Raw genomic sequence first — 22,786 nt, forward strand, 5'->3', positions numbered from 1 at the left:
ATGTCGTCTTGCTGTGCCCAGGGGTAGGGCGTTATCTGCGGGTGCTCCCACCCTCTGGAATGAATTACCTACCGAGCTCCAGACGGCTCCTGATCTCCGCTCCTTCCGTCAGGACCTGAAGACTTGGCTGTTCAAGCAAATAGGCTGACTCTTATTCTGGGTTTTATTATTTATTATTAATTAGTTATTTGGTTTAAAATGGAATTTTATTGTACATGTTTCTTAACTTGTGTTCGTCGCCCTGAGTCCTTCGGGAGAATGGCGGCATATAAATACATGTAATAAATAAATAAATATTATCCATACATATTGTGGAGAGAGACCACATGTTTTTCCTTAGCTGCTTCTTGGTTTTGGAATAACACTGAAGAGCCCTTTGAGTACAGAGGAGAGATGGGTTTCAGCAGGTTCTGACCAGTTCTGGAGAACCTGTAGCGGAAATTTTGAGTAGTTCGGAGAACCAGTAAATACCACCTCTGACTGGCCCCGCCCCCATCTATTCTCTGCCTCCCGAGTCCCAGCTGATCAGGAGGGAACGGGGATTTTGCAGTAACCTTCCCCTGGAGGGGGGACGGACTGGAGATTTTACAGTATCCTTCCCCTGCCACGCCTACCAAGCCACGCCCACCAAGCCATCCCACGCCCACCAAGCCACGGCTACAAAACCAGTAGTAAAAAAAATTGAAACCTGCCACTGGTACAGAGGTGGCAGAAAATATATTCTAGGAATCTAAGATAACATATCCTGCATGACATCCTGGTTACATTTTCTGGGATTGCCTAGAAATGTTTTGAAAGTTAGTAGGCAGTTTTTTTGAAATATGGGTTTTCCTTGGACTTCTAAATCACTTTCCTGTCTTCTGTATCTTGGCTTTGGGCTGTTCTCAAGCTCTCCTGGCAATATTTCTGGTGTTCTACAGGCCACATTCTGCTTATTGAAACTCCCACTGAAGTCAAAAAGTCAAATTACCCAAGGAATTAAAGTCTTGATCCTTGTAGGGTAAAATCTGGGAGACTTCTCACTTTAAGCGGAAGGTAGAGTCAACATAGATTAATGCAACAACTTTGGAGAGCAACAAGGAACCGGTTTTCTGAAATCTGATTTGGTGCACAATTTTGTATACTCTTGTCTCTCCACCTCCTTTTGAAATGCCAGTGTAGATTTCCAATCCCCATTTGGCTGCTTCCGTAATGGTCTGAATTGCAAAGGGAGAGCAAACTAAAGTCTATCAACTCCATGCTGCATTATCAGTATCTTCTTTAATCTCTCTCTCTCTCTCTCTCTCTCTCCTCTCGCTGTCTCTCTCTTTCACATGCATACACATTACACCAACATTTTTAAGAAAATTCTTTTTGTCACAAATTGTGGTAATATGAATGTAAAAGAGCAGCAAATGAATGTAAAAGAGCAGCAATCTCATCTCGTTTATTTGCATCAACTGAAAACCGGAATGCGATGAATCAACTGCTTCTAAATTCAGTCTACAAAATTATGATGAACTCATTATTCTATTGATTAAGACTGAGATCCTCAAATCGAGTCAATTGCAGCCAATTTCTTGATTTTGTTTTTTTGAGCAGAAGAAAGAACTGAGAATGGTTTCCTTCTCAAGCATAAACAATACTTCCAAGGATCGGATTTTTCAGAATGATGTTAATTTGACTGAGATGACTACATTTTACCAGCCTGGATGGCAAATAGCACTTTGGGCCATTGCCTACTTAATGATAGTCACAGCATCGATTGTGGGCAATGCCACCGTCATTTGGATTATCCTGTCCCATCGGCGAATGAGAACAGTCACCAACTATTTCATTGTGAACTTGGCTCTTTCCGATCTGCTTATGAGTGCCCTAAACACAGTTTTTAATTTTATTTATGCCTGTCATAACGTCTGGTATTTTGGCGAGGGATTCTGCCGTTTTCATAATTTTGTTCCCGTTACTGCAATGTTTGTCAGCATTTATTCCATGACTGCTGTCTCTGCGGAGAGGTAAGAAAAACGATGGTGAAAAGTTTACCGTTGGAATTAATAAAAACAACACCTATAAATCTGCCGGTGGGTGTTCAGCTGTAATAAATACCGATATGTAATTGTAGAAAATAGTTGTTCTTAGAATATGAAAAAGTAACTACATGAATATGGAAGAATACGAAGATTATTAAGAATATGTAAAAGCTTGCATATTCAGATGTTTTGAGTGCAGATACTGTAGTAAAGAGTTAAATGTTATAGTTCTAGATTATGGTGCACATTTGCCTGGTCATAAATCCCATGGAAGTGAAAAATACTTACTTCTTGTAGACATGCATAAAACTAACTTAATCTAATCCTAAATTGTAGGTAGACATTCCTTATCTACTGCTATGTACATTTTGTGCTATTCTGTTGTATAAGATCTACTTTCTGTGACCATCTTACAAAAACGTGCTTGCCAGTTTTACATTATTTGTTCAGATTTGTTCTGATTAGGACATCAAGAGAATTACGAGCCACCTCACAACTGCTGGTAACAATTCACTCTTTTCTGGTATTCCACGAAACATTAGTCAAATGTTGTTTCACATTTCCAGGAGGATATCTTTATTTGCCTTTTGCAATAGGTTTATTCCGTCTTTGTTAGTACTCTACAAACTTTAAGTACTTTTTTTGCACTTTAAGACCATGTAAGACTCTTGATATTTCTCCAGCTCTGTCCTTGGCTAGTATCTTGCTTTTATAGAGACGGTGTACCAGAGGTGGGTTCTACTTATCTTTACTACCGGTTCGCATCGGGAGCATGCGCAGATCACCTATGATGACATCCATGTGGGTGGGCAGAGCTTCCTGCTGGTTTTACTACCAGTTCTTGTGAACCGGTCCGAACTGGAGGCAACCCACCACTCCTGTGTATATTCTGACCAAAATAAGCTATATGCTTATGTGCAGGGGTGTCCACAGGGAATGGGGAAGTCAAGAAATCAAAATGGCAGCCAAGACTATGACATCAAAGCCCTGCTCCTTTTCTGCATGCCTTACAACCATGAAAAAGGCTGAGGAATTGGAAGCCACCATCCTGACTTTTTTGATCCTCCCCAAAGATGATCCTGCTTGTGTGGAAAACAAAACACACATCAAAACTCTGCCTTAATGGATCAGCTCTAAGGAAATTAGTGGATTACCTCAGGCAGTGGTGAAATCCACATTTTTTTACTATGGGTTCTTTGGGCGTGGCTTGGTGGACATGGCAGTGGAAGGTTACTGCAAAATCTCCATTCCTACCCCACTCCAGGGGAAGGATGCTGCAAAATCTCCATTCCCACCCCACTCCAGGGGAAGGATACTGCAAAATCCCCATTCCCTCCCCACTCCTGGGGGAAGGATATTGCAAAATCTCCATTCCCACCCCACTCTGGGGCCAGCCAGAGGTGGTATTTGCCGGTTCTCCGAACTACTCAAAATTTCCGCTGCCAGTTCTACGAACTGCTCAAAATTTCCGCTACTGGTTCTCCAGAACCCATCAGAACCTACTGGCCTCTGGTCTCTATAAGAAACTGAGATATCTTCCTCAGGTTTTTTTTTTTTAATGTCCTTAAGTTGACAGAAAATCATCCGGGGTGGTATTCACTTACCTTCACTACCGGTCCGCAAATGGGAGTGCATGCACCACCTCCGTGCATGGGCAGGACCTTCCGTGCATGCACAAAGTGTCAAAAAACAGGACATGATGACATCCGGGCGGGTGAGCAGAGCTGCCCGCAGTGGCCGCTAGCAGTTCTCCCGAACCGGATACAACCAGCTGAATACCACCACTGAAAATTATGTAGGCTTAACTTGTAGTAATGGGGCTGGACTACCCTCAAGCCACTCCAAGTTTCTTATACAAAGAGATGGGCAGTATATAATTGTGATTAATAAATAAATCATTAACATTTCAATGCTGAACAAAGGTGGTTCCCCAGGATCATGGGAAATGTTCTCACCAGCTGTGGTGAGCTGGGTAGATAGGGAACTGCTGGGCCCGGAAGGGAAGAGAAGTTGTAAGTAAAAGTACACCTTCCTGCACAGATACCCTACATTATTCAGCTCTGTCTGTAATAGATTAAAAAGACAAAATTTGGGGGTATAATCTCTCTGCTCCACTTATTACCACCCTGGACTGCATCTTGCTTTGTTTGAACCAGCAGGAAGATGAAAGCCAACTTAAATTTTGATTGGTTCAAAAAAACCAACCAATCAACTTCTTACCTTTCACAGGTATTTCCTTCTGCTACACTGCTGAGCTGCAAATGCGTTCATGCATAGGCAACTTGCTATTTGCAAAGAAAGTTCACAAAATATAAGTAAATGCTAGTGATTTACAACCCCCGTCAACTCATTCCAATTATTTGTCTGCTACAATGGCATTTATAATCAGAGCAAACTAATGGGAAAGGTATGTAAACTTCAGTTAATCTTCAACAAGGAGAGGGGGATAGGAGTAAGTTTATCCTTCTTGAAGATGAAGTAATATTTTGTTTCCCACTTCATTGAATAAACTCTCTAGAGATGTTAAAAGTTATAAAGCTGTGGAAAACCTGAGAGCCAGGGAAATTGGAAGTGATTGGACTTCCAATAGACCATTCTTCACTTCTTCAAGTTAGAAGCATGCAGAAACCCCTGGATTTTGGAAGGACCTTGCCAATATTTTGCAAACTGGGAGATGGTGAGCCCAAGACCCCTTCTTTCTGGGATGTCTCAGGACTTTTTGGCCTTTCCTGGTTGCAACCTTTCCAGAACCCAGAGGCCCTTCAGACAGTCATTCATGCCCTGTTCCCTTCATGGTTCAACTATTGTAACACGTTCAACATTGAATGAAGCTTGAAGACCATTTAGAAGCTTCAATGGCTCTATAAAGCAGCAGTGCAAGCAATTATTGCTATGCTCCAGTATGCTCATTTGAATCCCGTACTCTATGAGCTGCACTGGTTGTCAATTTAAAAGATCTAAAAACAAGATTGCAATAGCGCTTGTGCCACAGTGCAAAGCCCCAGGGTAGTGGGGGGATGGGCAGAGACAAGCAGCTAGTTGTAAATGCAGACAAGTCTGAATTTGAGTTTGAACATGACTTCAGGAGCATGTAAAGGTCCTAAGTTTGTGGACTGGTCATATGTCCATTTTTTCAGCACTGTTACAACTTCAAACGGTTGCTGAACGAATGGACATTAAACAAGGACTCACTGTATATCTAGAGCAGAGGTGGGTTTCAGCAGGTTCTGACCAGTTCTGGAGAACCGGTAGCGGAAATTTTGAGTAGTTCAGAGAAACGGTAGTAAAAATTCTGACTGGCCGCGCCTCCATCTATTCTCTGCCTCCCAAGTCCCACTGATCAGGAGGCAATGGGGATTTTGCAGTAACCTTCCCCTGGAGTGGGGAGGGAATGGAGATTTTACAGTATCCTTCCCCTGGAGTAGGGTGGGAATGGAGATTTTACAATATCCTTCCCCTGCCATACCCACCAAGCCATGCCATGCCCACCAAGACACACCCACAGAACTGGTAGTAAAAATTTTTGAAACCCACCAGTGATCTAGAGATGTCCTCTGCTTTGCCACACTTCTAACTCTTATACTGTTTGAGCTGTGGTGAGTTTCACATATTCTTGCCACCAGTTCGCCCTCCCATGCACGCGTTCGCTTCGCTCGTGCACACCTTCTGTACATGCACCCGGCCTTCTATACATGTGCTTTGCTCGTGCGCACACCTTCCGTCCATGTGCCCAGCCGCAAAAGCATGGCTAAATAGGACGGCATTACGTCCAGGCCCACCCACAGTCACCACTATCAGTTCGCCCAAACCGGTTGAATACCATCTCTGTGTTTGAGCCTTTCCCAGTAATTTTAGTTACTTGTATAAGAATATAATGCTATCTATGAGTCACTTTTAAGTATTTTTTCACTGGCCTTTGCTGATATTGATCGCTTTACCTTGAAACACACGCTGCTACTGTGTGTAAAAGGTGCTCTGCTTCCAAGTAGGTCAGAGAGGAATTTGCAGTTAAGAGGCCAAAGAACCTCTTTTGAGTGGGGAAGTTCCTGGCACTTTTGAAGGCCAGAGAAGCCACCACTGTGGATTTTTGGCTTTTCAAACCAGCTGTTGCAACCTTTTTCACAAAAAGAGGTAAAATAAGTTAATCCTCCTTGTATAAGTTTATAAACTTGAGTCAGATTTCATTACAATTAAATGCAGCCATTTGTTTTCTGCTTGTAACAAGTCGATACAGGTAATCCTTGGCTTACGATCACAATTCAGTCCAAAAAATTTTATTGCTAAGTGAGACATTAGTTAAGTGAATTTTGTGCCCCATTTTAAAATCTTTCTTGCCACAGTTATTACACGAATCACTGCAGTTGTTAAGTTAGTAACATGGTTGTTAAGTGAATCTGGCTTCCCCATTGGCTTCGCTTGTCAAAAGGTCGCAAAAGCGAATTGCATGACCCCAGGACACGGCAACCGTCTGTTGTGGTCCGCCAGCAGCCTGCGGAGCTGGGCAGTGGAATTGGACAGTGAGGAGGCTGGGGAGGGACATGGGCCAGGCCTGGAGTCTGGGGAAGGCCTGGACAAGGACTCTGCATCGGAGGCATAGATGGGGCCAGGGCCAGCTGGGAGTGATGTGCGGACCCCAGAGCCCCCAGAGTCGGACAGCAGAGAGGCAGAGGAACAGGAGGAGCCTGTTCCTAGTACACGCATGCGCAGAGCTGCCAGAAGGCAAGAGCAGTGAAAGCAAAAGGGATGACTCGGGAGTAAGGCCAGGAGATGATTGGCCCCTCCCATAAGGCTTAAAAGAGAAACAAAGGCACTTGGGCCTTTTGCAGGAAAGCAACATTGCTAACTCTGTTTCCAGTCGGCATCTCTTGTTTGTTTCTGAACTCCATGGGGCTTTGCCAAATAAGGCCTTTGGCAGGGTGTCAAAGAAGATTATCCTGAAGGACTTCTTCAGGTCTTGTTTTGCAACTAATTGGGACTCAGCTGGGAATGAACGTAATTCTCAGCTGTTACAATAAAATAGATTTGTTTGGGATTAATGGTGTATTGTAATGATTTAGTAAGCCTAGGTCACAACACCGTCATAATTATGAGTCAGTTGCCAAGCATCTGATTTTTGATCATGTGACCATGGGGATGCTACAGCGGTCATAAGTGTGAAAAATAATTATAAGTTACTTTTTTCAAATGTTCATTAAATTAACTGTTGTAAATTTAGGACTACCTGTAGTAAGATCAGGGCCAAAAACCTACTAAGTTTTTGCTTTTCAGGTATTTTTGGGGGGCTGAAAAACATTGCCAGGAAAAATACTTGTCATCCTTAAACATTCTTTTATGCACTACTGTATGAAACCTAGAGATCTTTTCACAAAAATAAAATGATGGGATGGAAAGGGAAGGGAGAAAGGAAAAGGAAAAGGAAAAGGGAAAGGAAAGGAAAGGAAAGGAAAGGAAAGGAAAGGAAAGGAAAGGAAAGGAAAGGAAAGGAAAGGAAAGGAAAGGAAAGGAAATACTAAGTAAGAGCATGTAATTTGTATAGTATTTGATTTGGCTAAATGAAAGTGTAAAAAGTCTTTAAAATTGATCAAAAAGGCAAGTCAGTATATTTTTCGGGTACTTTCTATGTACATGAATTGCCCAGGGCAGATAAACAGCCTAAATTTTATTTCTCAAGGGATTCTAGATTAGCTATACAGATGCAGAAAAATGAATTGGGAAGACCAAGTGTTGCCAAAAATGAAATGTTCTCATGGCTGCACTAAAATCATAACACAGATGTACACAGCAGTTCATTGCCCACCAAGCAAAGTATAAATTAGTTGTCCGATATGACAGTTAAAAACAGGTGTAGGATACAAAGTTTTTCAACATGCAGCTTTCAGCTGCAAGGGATAAGATTGGACAGTTCTTATGGGAAAAAGCAGAGTCACTCATAACATTTCCAGAACTACATACACAAAACAGAGTCAAGTATGACATCGTTGCCTATTTCTGTTAGAAAAATGGAAGGAAAAGTGATCCTGTAAAAATTGCCCTTTAATTTTTCTCTTCTATCTCACAGAGATTAGAGCTTGGGTAAACTAATGTGTCATTTTAAAGAACAGGGTGGGGAAGAATTACAGAAGACCTTGCATTGAGATTTATATCTGCACAATCCAAGATTGTTGTGTAGGAAGTTAGCACCCACCCCTCTCCTAGAACAATGAAATATTTTGAGACATATTCAAAAGACAGAATATTGTATTTCCCTGGATGATAAAAGAAGAAACATGTTTTAAAAATGGAAAGCAGCTCCCTGCCCCCACCAGAAATTGGTGCCCATTAAGAAAGACTGGGCCAGCCTATCTCCAAGACAAAAGACCTGCAGCTCCAGCGTGATGGGATTAAGACATGACCCTCCAGAATATAATAGGATTAACCCAGTGGTGGGTTGCCCCCGGTTTGCATCGGTTCTATAGAACCGGTTGTAAAACTGCCGGGAGGCTCTGCCTACCAACCCCGATATTATCAAAATGCTTCTGCGCACCCTGTTGCGAACCGGTAGTAAAGATAAGTAGAACCCACTCCTGGATTAACCCATATAGCAGCAGAGCTCACCACATGGTACAACAAGTCCCTTCATTGCATCAGTCCAAACATCAACCAATCTTAGCTCAGACAAACATGACCCCTACAGGGCCCCATGGGAATCTGACAACAGCCAATAGAACACATGTTCTTGCACAGGAACAGGAAGTTCAAGTGCAAAGCCCAAGAGATGGTATAAAAGTCACCCACTCTCAACTCCATGTAGTCAGAACCATGTGCTTGGTGGTTCACCATTAAACCATCTTTCCAATCAGCCTCCATGTTTCCAGTGTCTTTCTCCCGGCTTGGAACTGAACCAGATGGATATTTCTTCCTACAGTTGCCAGCAATATGCTAGGGAGATGGGCAGAAGAGATGGACTGTACTTTCTTGTTTTACAAGGCGAGTTGAGATAATCAAGGAAACATATTGGCACATAGAGCACTAAAGAGAAAATACGTTACGGCCCTCAGAACCTGAGGTGGAAAATCATGGCTTTGCATCTTGTAGTATTTTTATTTCGTTTCATTTTTTTACATTTTACAAATTGTGCATATTCCTGGATATATATTTTGAAATAATTGTGGGGCAGAGATCCTTAAAGGTTTAATTGCATGCACTAAAAGCCCCTTTCAATTTTTTGGGACCAGAGGAATGGCAATCTTTTTTTCTAGCATTTTAAAGAAGCTCACGGTGAGCAGGGTTGAAACAGCTGCTGATTGGGCAGGCGATTTCCCACTCTTTTTCTGTCATCTTCATTCTTCCTTTTTTCCCCCACTTTTGAGATCCCTGTCAATGTTCCAAGTAATACACCCATAGCAAACAGAACTCTAAGGCTGGTAGATTCCACAAAGAATAGTTTTATTAGATATATCATATTGGCACAGGCTGGTGAAAACCGACTCTGAACGTTCCCGCGGTTTTCACCTAATTAAAAGTTTTTTTCCCTTCCCCAAACAATCAGTCACATGGTCCAATCAAGGTGCCGTCCAGTTGCCTGGTAACTTCACTCCTACTCTCTCTGGCCACCTGTGAAAATGTCCTTGGTTCCCAGGAGAAAATATTTTGTTTTGGCTACACAACCCCAGCTATCTCTATTCCACCCTCCCTATCCCCCAGCTCCAGTGTGGCAACACTGAAGGCTCAAAATGGCCTCGGTCAGGTCAGCTTCAGGGTTGACAATCCCTTTGTTGCCTAGGAAAGGTGTTTGGGAAGGCCCATATTGCTTTTAAGATAAATCAGGAGGGATTAACAGTAGAAAACCTGTCGGATTTACATGAAGCTAGGTTGACATTTTTTACGAATTAATGTAGAAACAATGACTTTGTCTCAACTGTAACCTTCGCAGCGTAGTTGTTCAATGGAAAAATCCATTCCTTCTGATTCTTCCCTGTTTCTTTCTTTCAGGTACATGGCAATCATTTACCCTTTCAAGCAAAAACTTTCTGCAGCGAACACAAAAGGGATTATAGGAATAATCTGGCTGGTGGCTTGTGCACTAGCTTTTCCACAGTTCTTTTACGCACAAGTCATCACCGATCACGGATTGGCCAAATGTGCTGTGAGCTGGCCACACAATCACAGCCAAAGGCAGCAGCTCACGTAAGTCTCCCACATAGACCGAAGTGTGAAATATGTAGTATTTTGACAAATCTAATCCAAGCAAAGAGGAGAAACGAAAATGCCAAATGATTGATAGCTCTGCCTTACATCTGTTTTCAGAACGGTCAGGTAAAAAGCCCGTTGCCTTTTTAAAGGTCTACTGTACTATGTTTGTACTTACAAAGAAGGATGATAGATCATGAGATGAAAAAAATGCCGCAAATTCTTCTCAACAGACAAAAAAGTTGTTTTATCTTCATTGGGTTGTGACATTCCAGGATCAGGAATCCCCCCAGAGGTGGGCTTCAGATCCTTTAGCAGCGGGTTCGCTGCCCCGTTGCTGGGTGGGCATGGCCATGGTAGGTGTGGCCTAATCTGTACCATGACAGGGGGGCATTTTTCACCCTCCCCAGGCTCTGGAGTCTTTCTTTGAGCCTCCGGGAGGGCGAAAACTGCTTCCCTCAGGATCCAGGGGCCCTCCAGAGGCCCTCCGGAGGTCGGAAACAGGCCCATTTCTGGATTTCCGGAACCTCTGGTAGGCCCGTTTATTTGCCCTCCCAGACCCTCCCCCCTGCACTTACCTGGAATGATGAATGGGCTGTGTGGAGACTCCTGGGAGGGGCGGGGTGGGCATGGCCAGCCAGGGGTGGCATTTGGGGGTTTGCCAAACCCCAGCAATCCTTGGGTAGAGGATCAGCCGAACCCCGCCGAACCCCGAGAAACACATCCCTGAATCCCCCCCCCAAAAAAGTGAAGCACTTGGAATTTAGTCAAAGCCTCAAATTTTATCTAACCAGACTTTAGAACAGAGGTGTCCAACTTTGTCAACTTTAAGACTTTGTTGTCATCAATTCTCTGGCGGGGGAATTCTGGGAGTTGAAGTCCACACATCTTAAAGTTGCCAAGATTGGACACCCCTGCTTTAAAAATTCTGAATCCCACTTTAAGACAAGGAGGGAAAATAAATTTTGTGGAAGAGTATGCCTGATGTTTTTGAAAAGTCACCTATATATAGCTACCCTCCAAGAAAATAATTATGCTCGGCAACATTGGGGAAAGTGGAAGAGGGAGAAGAAAAATGGATGGATAACATAAAATAATTACTGGAATCTCCTTGAAAAAGTGATGAATTTTATAAGTCAAGACAAGTATTTGCCCATAGAGATTTTTGGAGAGAGGGGAATAGGTTTATTTTTTTTTATTTTTTTATTTTATTTTGATTTATATGCCGCCCTTCTCCAGAGACTCAGGGCGGCTTACAGTGCATTAAGCAATAGCCTTCATACTTTTGTATATTTTATACAAAGTCAGCTTATTGCCCCCACAAACTGGGTCTTCAATTTACCTACCTTAGAAAGGATGGAAGGCTGAGTCAACCTTGAGCCTGGTGAGATTCGAACTTACTTTAATTGCAGACAGCTGGTGTTAAATTACAGTGCCTTGTCTGCAGAGCTGTCCAGGCTCCTGGATAGGAGCCACCCAACTCAAATAAAGCGATTAGATGGTGCAAGGCAAAAACAAAAACTACCCTTCCTCCAAACAAACCAACATTACACATTTTTAAAAAACAACCCAATATATTTTTAAAAATGATGACCAAGCACAATAATTATCAAGAATTGAACCCAAGTGTGTAGCTAACTTTGAAACTCCATCCAAATTCTCATCAGATTTAACCAGCTTTGAAGCGCTGAGAAAGTCAAATAGATTTTGCCATTTGCTACTGAGAACTTCTCACATTTGTTGTCTTCAATATTGCTGGTGCTCACAGCAGCTAAAAGAAAATCCTTCTTCTATGCAGACATGGGATATGTAACAGCTGGGAGCAAGACTTGCTGCCAGTGTCATACCCATATCATTTGAAGTTATGTGCAGTGAAAATTTATAGAGTTTTGGCATGGGTCTTTATGGACAGGATAAAAAAAAAACAAGGCAACAGTTGTGGCCCTGAAATTTGGTCATTTTCAAAACACATATGCACAGTGTCCCAAATGAGCCCCAAATAATTCACTACAGTGGTGGGATTCAAATTTTTTTACTACTGGTTCTGTGGGCGTAGCTTGGTGGGCAGGGCGTGGCTTGGCGAGTGTGGCTTGGCGGTCATGGCAGGGGAAGGATACTGTAAAATCTCCATTCCCACCCCACTCCAGGGGAAGGTTACTGCAACATCCCCATTTCCTCCCGATCAGTTGGGACTCCAGAGGCAGAGAATAGATGGGGGTGGGGCCAGTCAGAGATGGTATTTACCGGTTCTCCGAACTACTCAAAATTTCCGCTACCGGTTCTGCAGAACTGGTCAGAACCAGTGGTGGATTTCACTTACTTTTGCTACTGGTTCGCTTACGTGTGCGCCACTTCTGCGCATGCACAGAGCATATTTGATGACGTCCAGGCGGGCGGATGGAGCCTCCCACCACCGCTGCTACAGATTTGCCCGAACCGGGGCGAACCGGTAGCAACCCACCACTGGTCAGAACTGCTGAATACCACCTCTGATTCACTAGCTAATAACGGTGGTCAACTGGCTGCAATATTATAATATGGCTGAAATGGGAATGTGAAGTGCATAAACCACATTAAGAAAGATACCACCTAGTATTACAGAAGTGAGTTAACTGCTGCATGCAATTCCTGGCATGTGAGTTACAAAAACGAGCTTTGTCTGAATACTTATTTTATCGGTTTAAAAATGTGGAAGCATTCTAAAAGCTGGTTGATGCATTACAACTTTCTACATCTTGGTGATTCTGGAGCCAAGAGAGCAAAACTAAGGCAGATACAGGAAGCGATAAGAATGCATGAAAAGAAAAAAAAAAATAGGAGACCGAAAGTATTCTCCAGTGCTACAAGAAACAAAAGCTCTTTTACGGTGCAGTCTTAAAATACTTTCCAATTCCCTCTCCTTTCGGAAGGAAGAAAAACAACAATTACTATGAACAAGTCTTGTTCTCACCATTTCCTTTGCTCTTTGTTACCTTATGCCCCAAATAGTGCTATCATGATGAAGGAAGTTAGCACCCACCCCTCTTCTAGAAGAATGAAATATTTTAGGAAATAATAAAAAGGCAGAATATTATATTTCCCTGGATGAGAAAAGGAGAAAGATGTTTTTAAAGACAAAGCACCCTTCCTGCAGCTCCCTGCCCCACCCCCGCTTCAGCTCCAGGATGATGGGATTAAGACATGGCCCTCAGGACATGATAGGATTAGCCCTCTAGCCATCTAGCAACAGAACTCACCACATGGCACCTGGGGAGACTGCATCACCCAGCAAGGCTCAACCAAGCTTGGGACTCAGGACAGCCTAGAGAGTTGCCCCTGCATGGCCCCATGGGAGTCTGACAATCAGAATACAAGCTCAAATTCAAAAGCCCAGAGAGGGTATAAAACTCAGGCACTCTCAGCATCTCTGCCCTTTGTCTTCTTCACCCAACATCATCAAGGCTCCCTGTCGCTGGCCAGTTCCACAATTGATAGGGCTTTCAGTTAGGACAGGTAGAGGAAAAAGGACCCCGCACTAGGAGGAGACTCTATGGTGGGGGAACTGAACTTCCGGTCAGCTCCAGAATTGAATGGGGGGCTTCCAGTTAGGACCTTTGTGGCTCTTTGAGTGTTTAAGGTTGCTGACCCCTGCCCTAAAGGAAGGTGATCATGCGCTCTCTGATGTTGTAATCAGAGCATCACTTTCCGTGCCAGATCTTGCTCTCTGTTTCTTGCACAAGGAAGAATCAAGATGGTGTCCAAAGGCTATTTTCACTTTGCTTCCTTTTCTGAAGAGCTCTTGATCGAAGATTGTCCCATACATTATTGATAGGAAAGCTTGACTAGTTTCCGTTTGGAACAGGGGCATCCACAGAGCCGGTCAAAAAAAGTCAAGATGGTAACACTCTTCTGTTTAATATAAAGCCCTGCGCTTTGTCAATGTTTATCATTATGCGATGCAGGTTAAAAAGGGGATGGTGCAGGTGTGAAATTCAGCAGGTTCTGACAGGTTCTGGAGAACCAGTAGCGGAAATTTTGAGTAGTTCGGAGAACCGGTAAATACCACCTCTGGCTGGCCCCAGAGTGGGGTGGGAATGGGGATTTTGCAGTATCCTTCCCCTGGAGTGGGGTGGGAATGGAGATTTTGCATTATCCTTCTCCCAGGAGTGGGGAGGGAATGGGGATTTTGCAGTATCCTTCCCCAGAAGTGGGGAGGGAATGGGGATTTTGCAGTATCCTTCCCCCAGGAGTAGGGAGGGAATGGGGATTTTGCAGTATTTTTCCCCTGCCACGCCCACCAACCACACCACGCCCACCAAGCCACCGCCACAGAATCAGTAGTAAAAAAATTTGAATTTCACCACTACCATACATTTACAATGAGACACACCTAAGAGTCAGGCAGAGTTTTGATTGCACCATCATTACTTTCATCATGTAGATGTAGACTGCCGTCAGTATCATAGAGAATTTTCTTACTAGAGGAAGGAAAATATTTATCCCTGATCGTTCATACTCGGCCTTTCTCCTTTTCCTTCTTTTTTCTTTTTCTTGTTTAGGTATCACATAGCTGTCATTCTCTTGGTTTATGTACTGCCTCTCACTGTGATGTTTTTCACATACAGTGCAATAGGAATAACTCTGTGGCATAATGATGTTCCTGGAGATCATATTAACATGGTGTACTATCAACATAAGATCGTGGCCAAGAAAAAGGTTAGTAATTTGTTCTCCCCCCCCCAAAAAAAGTACCTTAAAGTGGAATTGTAATATTAATCCATTGCAAGTCTCATAAAGTTAAAGGCAAAGGTTCTCCTCACACATATGTGCTAGTCGTTCCCAACTCTAGGGGGCAGTGCTCATCTCCGTTTCTAAGCCGAAGAGCCAGCGCTGTCCGAAGACGTCTCCGTGGTCATGTGGCCGGCATGAGTAAACGCCAAAGGCGCATGGAACACTGTTACCTTCCCACCAAAGGTGGTCCCTATTTTTCTACTTGCATTTTTTACGTGCTTTCGAACTGCTAGGTTGGCAGAAGCTGGGACAAGTAACGGGAGCTCACCCCCTTATGCGGCACTAGGGATTCGAACCGCTGAACTGCCAACCTTTCGATCAACAAGCTCAGCATCTTAGCCACTGAGCCACCACGTCCCTGCAAGTCTCACACGTCCCTGCAAGTCTCACAATTGCGCATTTATTCCCAGAAGTTTATAAATGAATCATGTCTTCAGTAAGTTGTAAAGCAACTTTGTAAAGTTTGCGGCAAGAATTTGGGGATGTCACTTCTTGTCAGCTTGACAGTCCCAACCTTGCACTTTGAGTCCTTAAAAAGGAAACGAATGAATTCTTGCGTAGCTGACATGCCATAGCATGAACTGGGATAATCTTACAGGGCTAAAGTAAACACAACATCAAAGTTTTTATAAACAGCTTATAGTTGCATTATCAAGTAATATTAATTCCGGTATTCGTGGCATCAACACCCATTGACAAAATGATTTCATATAAAATGTACCATTTGCAATAACTCCAATCATTTTGGCAGCATGTAGCAGCCTCATGAACTGCTGCTCCAAGAAAGAGGATCTCTGGGAGGAAATTTCATGTTATTACGAGGGACCAGCCAATCAGTATTGGGCATGTTATCTTGAACTTCAGACAGGAAGAACCAGCTTTGCCTAGAGCTCAGTCTTTGAGGAAAGGTTATACGGCACAGTGAGTAAGCTTTCACAAAAGGCTCCCTGCTTTTATGTGCCTACATAAGATTGTTAGTCTGGAACTGAGTTGAGGCACAATCTGGGGATTAAGACAGCGTCAGCATGTTTATTTGAGACCAGCTAATTCATCTGTTGTTTTGGATCATCCGTTACAATCTTGCTGGTCTGCTAACTCCAAGGCAACAATAATCAACATGAACTTCAGGATTTTAGAATAGAATAACAGAGTTGGAAGGGACCTTGGAGGTCTTCTAGTCCAACCCCCTGCTTGGGCAGGAAACCCTACACCACTTCAGACAAATGCTTATCCGACATCTTCTTAAAAACTTCCAGTGTTGAAGAATTCACAACTTCTGGAGGCAAGTTGTTCCACTGGTTAATTGTTCTAACTGTCAGGAAATTTCTCCTTAGTTCTAAGTTTCTTCTCTCCTTGATTAGTTTCCACCCATTGCTTCTTGTTCTACCCCCAGGTGCTTTGGAGAATAGCTTGATTCCCTCTTCTTTGGGGCAGCCCCTGAGATATTGGAAGAATGCTATCATTTCTCCCCTTGTCCTTCTTTTCATTAAACTTGACATACCCAGTTCCGGCAACCGTTCTTCATTTTGGAAGCCCTCAATCATGGCAATCTGAATGGTCCCCTCTCGCATAACAAAGATGAGATCCCCTAAGTAAATTCTTACACTTACCAAGTGCTAGTCTGGTCTAAAGCAGCTGTAAAATAATATGTTTCCTTGGATGCGCTATGAAAGGAGAAATGTTCAGCTTTGCTGAGTGACAGCAGTGAAGATCAGCAAAGAACCAGCTGGCAGTTATCTTCTCTGACAAGATGTCTTTGTCAAGTTGATCTTCCTTTTACAACCAGTTTATGATTTTCAGAATCTTATATATAAACATCTTAGGTCAAGCTGGAAGAGCAGAATCGTGAAGTGAAGTGACCACTTGGCCTCTCGTGTCTGGACCACAAACATCTGAAAGTCTGGCGTAACTACTAAACGTGGCAAGAAAAAAAAACAGAACTCTTAGTTCCTCTTTTTCAGCAATGCAGTCATGATCTGGATTTTTGTAGCCTAGATTTTAGAATTAGTTTTATTTTGCCATTGCAAAATAAACAATAAAGAAACAATCAATTAAAAAATAGAAGAAAACAAGAAAAAGAGCAAAACACTCCCAACAACCACAGTATTATATTAGTAAGAGCTTCACATGAAGGTTGCACCAAAGGACAATCACATCCTCATTGTAATCCTCTGTCTATCATCTGTGTCTGAAAGCCACTCATTCATAACATTGCAAATAACATCAGGTTCAATCCCTTGAGGAACTGAGGCCATAGATTTATCTTTCCAAAGGTGAAGGTCAACTATATTAACCATAAGAGCCATATAGAGAACCCATTTCTATTAGCCAGCTATTGGTTTGTAGCGAAGGCATGCCAAGGTCAATAAACAATCATAAAAACTGGTCAAAGGCTGACTACTCTATCAAATATGAATAGCTGCTTTGTTCCAAGATTGGAATGAAACAGCTCCACTTGAAATGTTTCCGCAGACTGTTTGTCTCTCCATGAGAATGTGAATTCTGTCCTTCCGGGTCAGGTTCCAATTCTTCGGGGGCGCCTGCAATATTGCAACACATGCAGAAAAGAGCGGGTGCTTGATCACAACACCATGATAGTAGTAGCACTTAGACTTATATACCGCTTCACAGTGCTTCACAACCCTCTCTAAGTGGTTTACAGAGTCAGCCTATTGCTCCCAACAATCTGGGTCCTCATTTTACCGACCTCGGAAGGATGGAAGGCTGCGCCAACCTTGAGCCAGTGAGACCTAAACTGCCAAACTGCTGGCAGCCGGTGATCAGCAGAAGTAGCCTGTAGTACTGCACTCTAACCACTGCACCACCTCAGCTCTTGCAGCACGGTGAACCTTCTCACTTGTCCATTCCCTGAGGATGCTACCAAGAGTATCCCATGAAAGTTTCAAGAATTCTGCATAGGAAACAGTGGATCCAGTGGTGGTATTCTGCCAGTTCCAACCCGTTTGGGCGAACTGGTAGCGGCGGCAGGAGGCTCCGCCCATCCGCCCAGATGTCATCACGTCCTGTTTTTGACACTCTGCACATGCACACATTTGTGAACCGGTAGCGAAGGTTAAGTGAATACCACCAAGTGGATCTTTTCTTCCTCCAAAGCTGACGGAAATCCATGTTAACTGCTACTTGCTACCCGGCTTATAAAAATGTAGGCAAAGAATGACTGACATTTAAAAAAAAAATATTCACATTCCCCAAACAGACAATGAAAGCAACAGTGAAGCATTTTTCTCGCCTGTTCACTACCATGCCCTTAATTTTCCAACTTACACCTCAGTGAATAAGGCAGGAATGGAATCTTGGTGGGTTTTTTGGCAGATGCATTTTTCCCAGTAGCCATGGCTTGGATGAAGATTTTAAAAAACAAGTCAATTGCGGGATGTCCAAATACTTGAAAGGTTAAGAACAAAACACTCATTTTGTCTCAACTTCTGGAATGGCATGGCCACTGCTCCAAGCTCAGAAAATTTCTCATGCAGAATATTTTGTACCATTTCCTTGTGGTAGTTAGATTATACAGTGGGAAAGAAAGAGTGAAACAGTCATAAAACAACCCTATGTTGTTGTTGCTTTTGTCCTAGTTTGTCAGGGCAATGGTTGCAGTTGTGATAACATTTGCCGTTTGCTGGTTCCCTTATCACTTCTACTTCATCCTGGGAAGCATCTGGAAGGAAGTCAACAAGCGGAAGTACATCCAACAAGTTTATCTGGCTGTGTTCTTGCTGGCCATGAGTTCTGCAATGTACAGCCCAATTATTTATTGCTGTCTTAATCACAGGTGAGTATTGTGTAGTTTAAGGGACTACAGCTTCAGTGGGTAGAAAGATCTATCACCCAAGGACAGCACAGTATAAAACGACATACAGATAAATGTTCACTTCAAATTACTGTAATGTAATCTGGTGCCGTCACTCGCACCAAATAACTGTTTTTCCTTAACATTATTTTTTTTTAAATATATAAACATCAGCTTTACATTTTAGAAAGTGGCAAATGCTCAAGGGTAATTTGAGATACAGGTTAGCTCAGACATACTAAGCCACAGTTTGATAAACAAAAGGTGGTGAGCTAATTCCTACATAAAAATAACTCATGAATCCATGGTGTAATAGCCACAGCAGCTGGATTCACAGGGTGCTAAGCCTGTTGTGTGTGGAGGTAAGTTACTGCTTTTCATAGGTGAACCCAAACACCTTTGATATATCTAGAATCTCTGACACACAGAGGAAGGATAGCAGTAAAAAAAAATCAAAATAGTGGTCCAAGCATGTGATTAATGGCCAACCCTTCTTTATGGACATAATACACCACCTTATAAGGACATGGGACTTAATGGCCAGGCCGGCCATCTTGATTTTTCTGAGCCCACCTGTGTAGACACCCCTGTTTGGTTAGAGATCAGGCCAGAGTCAAGTAGAGAGATAGTAAATCATAAAACTGTGGTGGAAAATACTTTAAAAAGTATTTTCCACCACATAAAAAAAAAAAAGTGTGATAGAAATTAGGAAAAAAATAATTGTTGGCTTCACTCTCTCGTCTCTGGGTTAGATGACATGCATTTTATTAATATTTCTGCCCCTGGCAGGTTCCGATCTGGATTCAGGATTGCTTTTCAATGGTGCCCCTGCGTCAAAGCTACAGAAAGAGACCGGCTTAACCTTAGCTATCCTGACCCTTATGGAAAATCCAAAGAGAACAAGCATCCAACTTCTCTACGAGCTTAGCAACGTACACAACTGATCACTTTGTCAGTTACTCATATGTATTGGGCGGCAGGATTTTTATCCTAAGAGCTTGAGTAACAACTTCATTGCCCTGGTTTTTGTTGTAGCATCAAAAATACTGCACTAGAGCATGGCAGGTTTGTATATGTGATGGTGAACCTATAGCACAGATGCCCAAAGTGGCACGTGAAGTCATGTTGCCCGGCACGAGCGGCCTTGCCTGTTTGTCTTCCGGGTTTCTGGTGTGCATGTGACGATCAGCTGTCCTTCGTGCGCGCACAGCAGTGCCGAAAACCGGTGAAAAGCTGATTGTCGGCTGCACATGTGTGCTAGAACCCAGAAATTCAGTTTTTCCAGAGCGCAATCCCTTCGTCCATGCGGCAGTGCTGAAAACCGGCCTGTGCATGCGTGCCGGCTGGCTGATCATCAGGCGCGTAAGCACACTAGAACTCAAAAGTTCGGCTTTTCCAGACTGTGGCGCAGATGGGTGCACGGCTGCGCACGCAGCATTTCCACACGACCTTTTCAGTACTCGGTGCCGAAAAGGTTCGCCATCACTGATAAAGGTAGTTCTCGATTTAAAACCATTCATTTAGTGACCATTCAAAGTTACAACAGCATGGGGAAAAAGTGACTTATGATTGTTCTTCACACGGATGACCACTGTAGCATCCCCATTGTCACATGATTAAAATTTGGACGCTTGGCAACTGCCATGTATATTTACGATGGTTGCAGGATCCCGGGGTTACGGGATCACCTTTTGCAAACTTCTGACAAGCAAAGTCAGTGGGGAAGCCAGATTCACTTAACAACTGTGGCAAGAAAGGTCACAAAATGGGGCGTAAACTCACTGTTGCTTAGCAGTGGAAATTTGGGGCTCAATTGCAGTCGTAAATCGAGGACTACTTGTAATTATTCTTTGGTAGTGGTACTGCAGTTTGCCTATTTGTGGTCCCTTTGAAATCCCTTTTTACATAAAAGATATTGATTGTTCTATTCCCTACCACAAAATAAGCAGTTAATACATTTTTCCCCAATGTGCCTTGATAATCTGTTTTACTAATTTCTTACTATAAACCCATTAATAATTCCACTGATATTATCAGTACCTTAAACAGCCAGATTTATCAGCAACCTAAATTATTCATTGCAGTTTTAATTATTCCAATATTTGTATACATTAAAGATAATTTAAATATATTTAAGAAGTTTCAATTTCACCAGTTGTTAACAAAGAACAATTCAGGAGCGATGAATCCTTAACTAATAGAGACCAAAAGTTAAGTGTCCACTCAGTGTACTCCTAGATATTAAATAGATATAAATCTACTGGTAATCTAAAGTTCATTTTCTCCCTCAAATATTTTCTTTGATTCCATTCACCATCCTGGAGCTGATGCTTAAAGTACGTTCCAGACAAATGTCCTCTTTTGCAATGGGTTCACTTAATGACTACCACAAAAAAAGATAATAAAATCAGGCATAGTCAGATTAACAATCATAATTTACAACTAATTTTGGGCTCAACTACGGTTATAAATTGAGGACTATATGTATTAAGGTCCTTGCATCAAACGACCTTGAACATCATGAGTTGTCCTAGGAAAATTAGAGGGATCAAAATCCGGAAAGAATTTTGAAATTTCAATTTTGAAAATCCAGAAAGAAATTTCCGAGCCGGTCCGAACCAGGAGCATTTCACCCCTGGATCAAATCCAAGCTATAATTTCCAACAGAGCCTTCTAACTTTCACTGCAAAGCATATAGGGGAAATCACTTTTACTAAAAGGCTCTTGTTTATTAATTGAAAAAGGTATTACTTCAGTTCTTTTTTCCCGTTGAAGATATCACTGGTCCAGCCCTCCTTCAATCTTCAACAAGAACTTAAGTGAAGACTAAATGTTGCAAAGATCTAAAAACGGGGCAAAGTGAAAAAAAATTCTTCCCTGTATTTTTCCATAATTGGGGAAATCCCTGAAGTCTCTTGGAAAGAATGACCATCAGATTTAACATTATTATAGCTCAATAAACACAGCAATAAGACAGTGTAAAGCATGTGAGGCATGCTTTAAATATTTATTATAATTTATGAGGTAAGAATATTTCACAAGGAAAATTATTGGTTTATATAAATTTATTAAATAGTGATTTATATACTATAATCAAATTTTTTTAAAATAATTTTGGAAATAACTTCCACATCAAAGATTCCAGCAGACTGAAAAGCAGCACAAAGTAAAATCATGGATCGAGATTTATTTTTTTAGGGAAAAAAAAACAATTTAAAATGCTGGGAGTTTTTTTTTTAAACCCTCTTAAAACATTGGCACTATCTGCCAAAAATAAATAAAAATCTTCAGATTGCAATGAGTAGCAGCATCAGCAATTGACAATTCACTATGTATATGAATGTTTCCCAAAATTAGACCCATTTTTACAACCTAAAAAATAAGCACCCTATTGAATGAGTGTGTGTAAACATTACCAAACTTATAAATTTCCAGATGGGCACAGATTTTGCTATTTAAAGCAGACATTCATTTGCATCTGTCAGCATTAAAGCCCTTAAACATGCAAGGTTTTTAATCCTGTTTTGAACACAGAATTTCTGCTTATAAGGAATGAAGCCGATGGATTTTCTATCTGCACAATGAATAGCTGAGACCTTTCTAATGCCAACCAAGCCCCCACCCACTTTTGATTTTTTTTTTTCTTCAACAACATTGAAGCTGGAAACCGTAACAACTAACAGTGCAAGCCTAAATTCATGCCCCGTGTTTGAACCTGGAAGAAAAAGAACAAATTTGCATGTCAAAATTCACTCTGGGATCCAGGACTGTCTCTGAAGATTAAGCCCTAGGGAGGTTTGCTGACTTAACAAAAACAATTCAGTTTTGCAACCTCATGTCCAGGATCTGAAATATATAGCAAGTTCTTCTAAACATCTTTATCGGAACTCAAAATTGGCTAGATGTGTGAATTCTTCAGGGAGCCTCTAGTTTAAAAATGTGGAGAAAAATTATTCCTCCTTGGTTTCTCTTGCATTTCTACAACATAAATTTCCTTTGTCAGAAAGAATCACCAGACACCAATAAA

The 22,786-nt window shown here is 42.1% G+C and overlaps 1 protein-coding gene across 1 annotated transcript; it reads left to right on the top strand.

Annotated features, from left to right (window-relative positions):
* The first annotated feature begins 1,596 nt into the window (after positions 1-1,596).
* Positions 1,597-19,687, top strand: TACR2 (tachykinin receptor 2). Its single transcript, XM_070945092.1, has 5 exons — positions 1,597-1,994; positions 9,981-10,175; positions 14,717-14,873; positions 18,545-18,741; positions 19,549-19,687. Exons 1-5 carry the CDS (start codon positions 1,597-1,599, stop codon positions 19,685-19,687), a joined length of 1,086 nt encoding a protein of 361 aa, XP_070801193.1.
* The last annotated feature ends 3,099 nt before the right edge of the window (positions 19,688-22,786 follow it).

Source organism: Pituophis catenifer, unplaced genomic scaffold (genome assembly GCF_029215685.1).
Source record: "Pituophis catenifer annectens isolate HBS135680 unplaced genomic scaffold, rPitCat1.0.hap2 SCAF_6, whole genome shotgun sequence".
Taxonomy (NCBI): Eukaryota; Metazoa; Chordata; class Lepidosauria; order Squamata; family Colubridae; genus Pituophis; species Pituophis catenifer.

Coding starts and splice junctions, on each gene's coding strand:
- TACR2 (XM_070945092.1), top strand. CDS start 1,597: ATGGTTTCCTTCTCAAGCATAAACAATACTTCCAAGGATCGGATTTTT. Junction 10,176..14,716: donor AGCCAAAGGCAGCAGCTCAC/GTAAGTCTCCCA, acceptor TTTCTTGTTTAG/GTATCACATAGCTGTCATTC. Junction 18,742..19,548: donor TATTGCTGTCTTAATCACAG/GTGAGTATTGTG, acceptor TGCCCCTGGCAG/GTTCCGATCTGGATTCAGGA.